At 34.0% G+C, this 9,682-nt stretch overlaps 1 protein-coding gene across 1 annotated transcript in view; it reads left to right on the top strand.

Annotated features, from left to right (window-relative positions):
• The window catches only part of LOC122252167 (uncharacterized), a 282,728-nt gene extending 275,077 nt beyond the window's left edge, over positions 1–7,651 (top strand). The window contains exons 29-32 of the mRNA XM_086546406.1: positions 2,299–2,421; positions 5,982–6,176; positions 6,491–6,606; positions 6,858–7,651. Coding sequence (XP_086402532.1) covers positions 2,299–2,421; positions 5,982–6,176; positions 6,491–6,606; positions 6,858–7,161 — 738 coding nt within the window. The 3' untranslated portion in view covers positions 7,162–7,651. The remainder of the gene's footprint in view (positions 1–2,298; positions 2,422–5,981; positions 6,177–6,490; positions 6,607–6,857) is intronic.
• The last annotated feature ends 2,031 nt before the right edge of the window (positions 7,652–9,682 follow it).

The following is a 9,682-nucleotide window of genomic DNA, read 5'->3' as shown; positions in this document are numbered from 1 at the left end:
TTTTCCTCCCCTTCCTGCTCTTTGAGCTCCGTCTACTTGCTCTTCCTATGTATATATATATATACACATACATACTACATATATACGCATATATACATATCATATGTATGTATATATGCATATATATATATATATATATATATATATATATATATATATATATATATATATATATAAAAGGGAACGAGGACCAGAAAAAAAATTATAAGACCGTAAATCAGAATGAAAACAAACAGCGATTGGAGCAAGGACAGACGAAAAAATGAAAGAGAAATGAAGAAGAAAAAGAAAGAGAAAAGCAAAAACAAAAGGAAAGAGAAGAAGAACAAGAAAGAAACAGTTAATGAACCCTTCATTTTTTGTTAGGAAAAAAAAAGTAAAAAATAAGAGTGAAAAACAAATGACAACAAGAAGCAAAAAATAACAGATAAGGAAGTAGTTGGCAACATAACGAAATCACAGTTTAATTAAGGAAACAGGGATAAAAAAGACATCCAAACAAAAAGTGAGGAAATTATGACTACCGAACTTAAGATTGAGTAATACGGTTGATAATTTAACCATGCATAATGGAATCTATACCTAAGACTAGTTGTGGCTGGTCTAATGATAAATCCAAAAGTAAAAACTTGTAACAATTATAGAGGTTGGATATATCATATCCATACCTAAAACACAGATAACTATAGATAAAAGAAACTATTAATCGTGTTATTATGTATGTGATTTGTCTATTCACTTGCAAAAGGAAAAAAATATATCAATGATTATGATAATGATAATAAAACATAATGGTGAAAACTGAATAGATATATAAAATCTGATTACTTGTTATATTAATTTTAGGAATAGTCAAGCAAGAGTTTTCTATAGTCATATAAGAGCTCCTGGTGTTATACTTATTGCTAGACCTATTTTGGACATTATGGTAATCAGTAATGGTAAATGATGATTAAAGTGATGGTAATACTGGTAATAATGATGATAATAGTAATTACGATAATACCAACAAGAACGATGAAGATAATGTTGATTATAACAATGATAAGATTTATTTTAACAATAATGGTGTAGCGATAATAATAACAATAAAAAGAAGAAAAAGCAAACAATATTCTTAAAATTAGTTGCGGAGACAAAGCTTTCAACAATACGAAAAAGATAACTACTTGGTCTGTACCCCAAAATATGTCAGAAAATGTTTCCCTTTACGTCGTTACCGATCACCTTTTGAACGATTCTGAATCATTTGAGGATCTAAAACGTAATTATTAGACTTATCTTTTGCCTAAGTTCATTCACTGATGTTAAAGTAAAATACTCTGCATTACCAGTTTACTATTCCGTCTCCTAAGACAAGCAAATTAGCGTATTTTTTATAGTTTGTGTTTGAAATTCGACACGCTGATCGTCTTTTGTTTTATTGGATAACGGACTAGCGACGGTAGAGGGGATTAGATACTTTATCAGCATCTTAATATTATCTGTTTGTATATGTATTTGCTATTTATTTATCCATTTTCAACTATTTATACCTTTCTTTCCCTGGCTTGTTCCTTGACGATACTGATGTCATATTCCTAATACAACGAATATATTTTTTTTCTAAATGTTATGGTTTGTTTCCCTAATGTTTTTGTATTTATTACTTTTTTCCATTTATTCATCAATTACCCTTCATGCTAACCCCTAGTTTTGCTGATAAAACTGCATTGGTTCAAGTGACACCATTTTCTTGACATAATTGCCATTGCTATCCCATTATATAACTTCGTCTCCAAATACACATTTACATTGTTTAAAAAAAAATCATACATTTGGCATTTAACCACTAAAAAGTAGTACTTGTGTTTTCAATTATAACTATATTTACTGCAATCATCAGAGCTGGGGTTAGGTTTCTAAATTCGTGTTATTATGTATTTTGTTCTTTCCTTTCTAAGTTTCAAACTTTCCTATCTTGAAATCACGCTATTGTATTTATAATAATTCCTTTTTTGTTCGTCCACTAGTATTAGTGTCCTTATATACTTTATGTCTGACTAGGACCTCTTTTCTGTGTAGCAAAATAATTATTTTTCATATACATCCTATTTTTATCTAGATGAATTCCCTTAATTTTTAAGATAACTTACAGGACTAAGATAAGATAAATTACAGGACTATATATACACACAATTTTTATCTAGTTTAATCTCCTTAGCATTAGAAATTTTAAAACAAAATGCATCTCACCTGCACACGATTTTCTTCGAAAGGAATCCGACTCTACAAACCGGATATTATTTCCTCTCTTAGATGGGATCAGTGATTCCTTTACCCACGACCACACCTGAGCCATCCACCACCCCGGAACCACCTGTGGCTCGTCCTCCACCCCTGCAGGTGGATTCGCTCGTCAACACCGTGGATGGTCCCAGGGTAAGAGTCTTTTATTGGGATGGTAGTTACTCCTTAACTGCCATTGCGGTGTTTTTATTTGTATAATTTTCTAGTTTATTATTTAAGGGATGTGATTGTTTGTAATATATTATGGATTTTTTTTTCTTTTTTTATGTATGCAAAGGTATATTCGACCAAATAGGAGTGGGGCATTAATTGATTCATTATTGTTTAACGATATTTTTGGGTAACTATGTATGTTTACATAAGGAAACAGAGAGAGGGAAAGTGAGTAGTGTGTGTGACAAATATACATATGTATAAATAAATATATTTATATATATATACATATATATGTATATATATACATATGTATATATATGTGTGTGTGTGTGTGTGATCGAGTGAGTGAGTATATCATATATATATATATATATATATATATATATATATATATATATATATACATACATATATATATATTTATATATATATATGTGTGTGTGTGTGTGTGTGTGTGTGCGTGTGTGTGTGTGTGTGTATGTGTGTATGTGTGTGAACCCTGGACTGTGTGTATATATATATACACAAGTGTGTATTTTCATACTTATCCCCTAATCAATATGTTACTAACTGGTTACTTTACAAGTAAATTATACACGAAAAGGAAACAGGCAGTTTAAACTGTGAACAAAATGACTCCCCTAAAATCTCTGCGGAAAAATCCACCGCAAAAAATGAATAGATTGAGAGAACAGAAAATAATTATCAATAGATAAGCATGTATAATACTTGAAAATATTGTATTAATATATGGAAGGAAGAAAGAGAAATGAAGAAAAAGACTTTCTTCAGGCATAAGCTATGCGTGTTTTATACAGCGAGTAACCTTGCATTAACAAGGAAGAAAACTGATAAAAAGCATGATGCAAAGAGGGTAAAATAAGGTAAGTATCAGGTGTTTGTTTTCTCTTCAAACATTTGATGTAAATTTGGGATGTAAGCTCGAGTTTCACTATTATTTAATTTTATTATTTTTTGCTCTCATTCGTTTTTTTTTTTTTTTTCTTCTTCTTCTTCTTCTTCTTCTTCAAAATCATGTTAAACCTCATTCTTTTTCTGTTTGTTTTTGAAGGGTGGGGGGGTTATTTGTAGGTTTTGTGAAAAAGGATTTTTGTTCACTGTGTGTTTTGAAGCCTGATGTGCACAAGCACTAGCACGCGCCCGCACACATTGATCTATCGCTCACACATACACACACACACACACACATACATACACACACACACACACACACACACACACACACACACACACACACACACACACACACACACACACACACACACACACACACACACACACACAACAATACAAAACAAGAACGACACAGACCCCTTTCCCAAACATCACAGAACAAACTTATTAAAGAACATTGGGAATGAAATTTCTGTTGTACGAAATAGTGTCTTACATGTTCATATTTCTTTCGATGCTGCAGAAAGGACCACTGACAAAGGTAATTACGTAGGTGTAATGTTATATATGTGTTGATAGACTAATTACCTTTACAATCTAAAATATAGATTCGTGTAAGCAAAAAAATATGTCATTTCTTCACTCAAGATTATCAAAAAAAAAATCAAATTCACTTTACAACGTCACTCTATCCAAAGCCTCAAACCTCAATAAATCAGAAGCAGAAACTCATCACCCTCACTAAACAACGTCTTACAAAGTCTCTGCACAGTTTCCGCACATCATATTAAAATACAAAATCAACTTATACATCTTATTAAAAGACAAAATTAACCTATACATCTTATTAAAGAACAAAATCAACCTATACTACCATTTAATTATTGTGGCGTCATTTCACACTTCCAGTCTCTATTAGCAAGTGCAACGTCCCTAAACAATTTCAGAGACGTTTTGAAACCATATGGTATGAGCATTTGGATGTATATTATACTAAGGTCAATGTAAAGGAGTTTATCTTATTAAATAATGTTCTTATTAGTGAATCAATGAAAGCCCTCTCAGCTGCCCTAATGCATTGTATCTCCTGTTACTGTATGGAGTAAAGGATTTTAAAGATATTCATAACCTTTTTATCATTTTAAAAGGGTATTCTTATATTGAGGAGGTGCTATGTTTAAAGTATGCCACTTTAAGCAGTTCCCTTAAAGTGATATTCAGTTTGATTCAGATTAGGCATATAACTGATTCAAGAACGAAAATCATGCCAAATATTGATAGTTGTGGGTAGACTAGGCTATATAATTTTCAAGCAAAGTGCCATCCTTTTTATTGTTGCAGTATATGCGTTCCCTGCCTTTTATGTCTTTGTAAATATTTTGTTTGCCACTCTCTTTAGTATAAATAGAATATCTCCAGCCACAGCGGAATGCAGTCAAAATATAAATCAAACCATGTAAAGCTACATATGTGTTTTATATATACATAAAATCTCAATGTAATTGTGCAAAACAGCATAAATGTACATCATTTGGAGGCCCCCTTGGAATGCTTGAGGGAAGCCAGCGCTCTCTGCTCCCCCCTCCTCATGTTGTAGTTGGCTTACGTGATCCAGAAATCCATATTCCATATAATTTCACAAAAACAAACACGATTCTATAGTGTTCAAAACAACGTTCAAAGACTTACATATTTCATCACAAAACGCAAACGCAAACTTATTACAGAAAAATCTCCATTTTGACGAACAGTTAACTAGTAGAGAAGGTTATCTACCCTCGACGTAGTTTTGCACTTTTCACATCCTTTCACGCTAGAAAAGAATAGATATTTAACAGCAAAAACAATCCCCAAACTACTTTCAAACATCTCCCTTAGCAATCACTTCCACTGTTGAGGTTAGTCATCTCAACCTAGCTTTGCATGTTTCACATCAGTCCATAAGATTAAAAGCATACGTGAGTAATTAAGTAAATAAATTCATGTGTTTATATATATAAATATATATATATATATATATATATATATAAAACATATATATATATATATATATATATATATAAAACATATATTATATATATATATATATATATATATATATATATATATATATATATATATAAATATATTATATATATATATATATATATATATATATATATATATATATATATATATATAATATATGTTATATATATATATATATATATATATATATATATATATATATATATATATATATTTATAACATATATTATATATATATATATATATATATATATATATATATATATATTTAAGTAATGCTTTCAGCCAACTTCTCATTCAACAACCAGTGCGACAGTTGAAGTTGGTCATTCTGAACCTGCTTTGCACGTTTCGAATTCCATATAAATAGTAAATAATCATTTGAATAAATAAATACAAAATAACATTGTACCATTAATAAACAAGTGTATAGATAAAACATGATTAAAGCATTTTTAACCAACCTCCAAAAATGAGGTAGAACCATTCTGAACAAGCTTTACAGAATATCTATAATATATAACATGTATACAAAAAGTTCATAAACAAAAACATTTTTTAACCAGATTCTCCGTCAACAAAACCTTCCACAGCTGAGGTTGGCTGCCCTGAACCAGCCATACAGTGGAGACATGCACGGAGTCCGAGGTGCAGACTACTCCTGCTACAGGGAGGCACGGAGAGCTGGTCTTCGAGGAACCTTCAGGGCTTTCCTCACCTCGAGAGTACAGAACCTTGACTCCATCGTCAGGTACTCTGATAGGAACCTCCCGGTGGTTAACACAAAGGTACGTGGTGGAGATTTACTAGGGTCTTTTTTTTTTTTAAGGTTTGGTTGGCTTTGCTCTTTGGAATTCTGGTTTGGTTTTCTTTGTTTTATTGTATTTGCTATGATTTGTGCATTTGTGATGGTTTGATGGATATAGATTTTAAAATGATGTATGATATATAAGTTTAGAAATCATATTTGTTTCTTTTAGGTCAAATTTAAAACTGTGATGTTAAATGAACCCTTATGTTATATTCATGTTCATTCCAATACCAGTGTTTAAATATAAGATTTGATCTATAGTATTCATAACCTTCGTACCTTAACTTCCAGGGAGAAGTCCTCTTCAACACATGGCGAGAAATATTCTCCGGAACTGGTGGAGTCTTTTCTCAAAAACCTCGAATCTTCAGCTTCGATGGAAAAGAAATATTAACCAATTCTGCCTGGTACGTTTGTACAGTATTCACTATTTATCTTATGAGCTGTTCTATACAGATGTCAGACCTACTTTTTTTACATTTAAATATAGTCATTATACTTTTGTCTTGATGAATCTTTATTTGTGTATCGCATGTTTATCTAAATTCCCTTGAAAGTCCGGCTGTGGATAACAGACCTATTTGTTCACTGACATCTAAGTACTTTGTTTCACACTTCCATTCCATTTCCCTGGGTGATTCTCCTCTCTGTCCCCCAGGCCGCAGAAGTACATCTGGCACGGCTCCGACCTGCTTGGCGAGCGGTCCCTGTCCTCGTACTGCGACGCGTGGAACAGCGAGAGCCGAGACGTCGTGGGTCTTGCCTCGTCGCTCCTGAAGAACCGGCTTCTCTCGCAGGACCGCCTCGGCTGCCACAACTCCTTCGCCGTCCTGTGCATCGAAGCCACCAGCCAAGCGCGGTATCGGAGGCGGCGCCACGTGGCCTCATCGGATCCCGAAATGAGTCCCGAGCAGTATGAGCAGTTCCTCCAGACGATCGATAAGGGAAACGATGATATATGAGCAGAAGAGAATGGAGCTGAATAATCCTAATTTGGTGCACGTTCGTTCTTTTTCGGTTCTCTTGTTTTCTTGACACTGTTGAGGAATGACGGTTAGTATTAGCACAAGAAATGGGGGGGAAATGACTGTTTGTTTGGGATATACCAGTGCTGAACAGATCCCATGAGGCAAGCGTTCTCAAATGATTGACGAAGTGACAGAAAACAGAACAGAAGATCGCTACAAAGGAAGAGTCAAAGAGAAAAGGTTCAGTTATGGTGAAAGAGAATGAAAGAGGTGAAGAAAAAAGGAAAAAGAAAGAGAAATGAAAAATGGTTCCTATTTTAGCACATACTGTCTGATCCAAGGAAAACATTCTTGCTTCCTCTTTTCACACTCCAGGACTGGCATCTTTGCTCAAAGGAGGGACTCGCGGATACCTATGTGGAATTCGAGCTGCAGCCGTTGTTATACTCGGAAATGCAAGATTACACTTTCTTTATTTTATATACATATATGTTTTTTTCGCCTTTTTTCCGTATGTCTTTTATATATGTTTTTTTTTACCCCATCCAAAGTTATAAAGAAGGAAAGTGAGCTGCCAAAGCTCGCGCGACCTAAAGATAATAAGGTTGAAGATTTCCTTGTAATGAGTCTCATGGGCACCAAATCCCAACACCTACAAACACACACCTTGTATAATATCACTACTACCTTCACCTTTTTATTATAACAGACCGTCGAGTGTCATTGAGATACCCTGTGTATTGATACTTGTCTGTAATAGCGTGTGAATGTTTCCGATATTGACTCTGCATTGGGTATTTTACCATTGATACAGATGCAGTATAATTGATGTTGATGTATTGCTTAGGACTTTAAAATAGGCTACTTACTGATGAAAGAAACTTCTGCTGTAGTCTTATGTCAGAAACTGTTTTATTATCATAATCATTGGCAACATTTTTGCTATCATTATTAGCATTATGACTTTGTAAGATCTTATGACAGGGGAAGGAAGGAGGAAAATAATACTCATACATTTCAAAGAAAATGTTGCGTTTGCCCCTTCAGCCCTACGTCTATTGTAAGTCTATGGCTTCTAATATTTTTCATTTTTTTATATCAACTTATACGTTTCTCGTTGTAGGGAAAAGTTATTGTTATATTTGAAAAATTGTATTAACGGTTCTAAGGATTTTACGGGACTTTTTTGCTGTATTGTCACTGGTATTTTGAGCATTATTATTATCATTTTTATTATTATCATTGTTACTATTATTATTATCATAATTCCAATTCCCTAAGCTTCGTAGGATAGATTCCAGATGTTTAACTTTGCCGGATCTTTTATCCAAGAAACACACCAGTAACATTTAAAATTTTACTAACAAATGCTAGGTTGATGTTGTATTGTGTAAAACCATTAGATCTGCAGTAATAAAAATAATTATTATGATAAACCGGAGTCACGGCCAGAGATAAGTTTAATTTGTGACAACAGATATACAAAGACTGTACTAATCCGCCTCGACTGACCAGGATGTATTGGCCTTTGAAGGTCACTTGTTCTTGGCGTTAGTAAAGGGTTGACGGTGGTGCCAGGCAGTAATACTTGCGTGTAAGACCCTCCTCTCTACGAGAAACAAGATTTTTAAATATCATTTAATGGAGGGGAATATTAGGATGAAAATTTGATGTATGGACCTTTGCTCGAGAGGTTGGTTAAAAAGAAGTACGTCTAATACACCGAAGGAAGTACGGCACTTATGTGCTGCTATTGACAGAACTCCTGTGGTTGCTCTAGGGTGCTGGTGAACAGGTGTGACAGTATGAATATCTGTTAACATTAATTGTAGGTGCTAGAATCCTCAAGTCGCGTTCAATGCTAAAAGTCTGGACTGGCAAACACATTCATGAGATGGAAACACTATACCGCACAATGCCCCAGGCGTGGTGTGAGTTGAGCTGATATCATGATATTTACATTGGTTAGTATCATACCAGTTGGTAGAACTCTAGTATCCATTAAGATCGTGTGTTCAGTATGCATAATATTTTGTACTAGCTTCGTATTTTTTCCGCTAGCATCATAACGTATTTGCAGTCTTCTGCTAGCAGCATTTTCTCGTGCTAGCATTGTCATGTATATTTGTATCATACCACCTGCTGGCGTCTGTGTTTCTTCTAGCTTTATAAGTCCCAAACTAACATAAATCTCTTTGTTAGAGTCATAACATATTCTAGCGTTATATCCTGGCCTAGTATTTTCGTCTACAGGTATTATACCATCTGCTGGTATTACTGGTACCGTATTATACTATATACTAGCGACACAGTTTGCTAGCATCATGCCACCGTGAGGGTTATACTATCCACTAGCATAACGCCAGAAGCGGTACATAGAGGTCACTCTTTGCGGTAAAAGGTGGGCGTCCTTCTCAATGAGTGGATGTCTCTCTCCATGTCAGGGCGGAAGTGCCTCTGTGTAAGGGTGGACGTCCCTCTTGGCGTAAGTACGGACGCCACTCTGATATTGAGC

Source organism: Penaeus japonicus, unplaced genomic scaffold (assembly GCF_977035675.1).
Source record: "Penaeus japonicus unplaced genomic scaffold, GWHDUDI00000001_assembly GWHDUDI00000018, whole genome shotgun sequence".
NCBI classification, from domain to species: Eukaryota; Metazoa; Arthropoda; class Malacostraca; order Decapoda; family Penaeidae; genus Penaeus; species Penaeus japonicus.
Note: the sequence above shows the minus strand (reverse complement) of the source record. Positions and strands in the feature narration are given on the sequence as shown.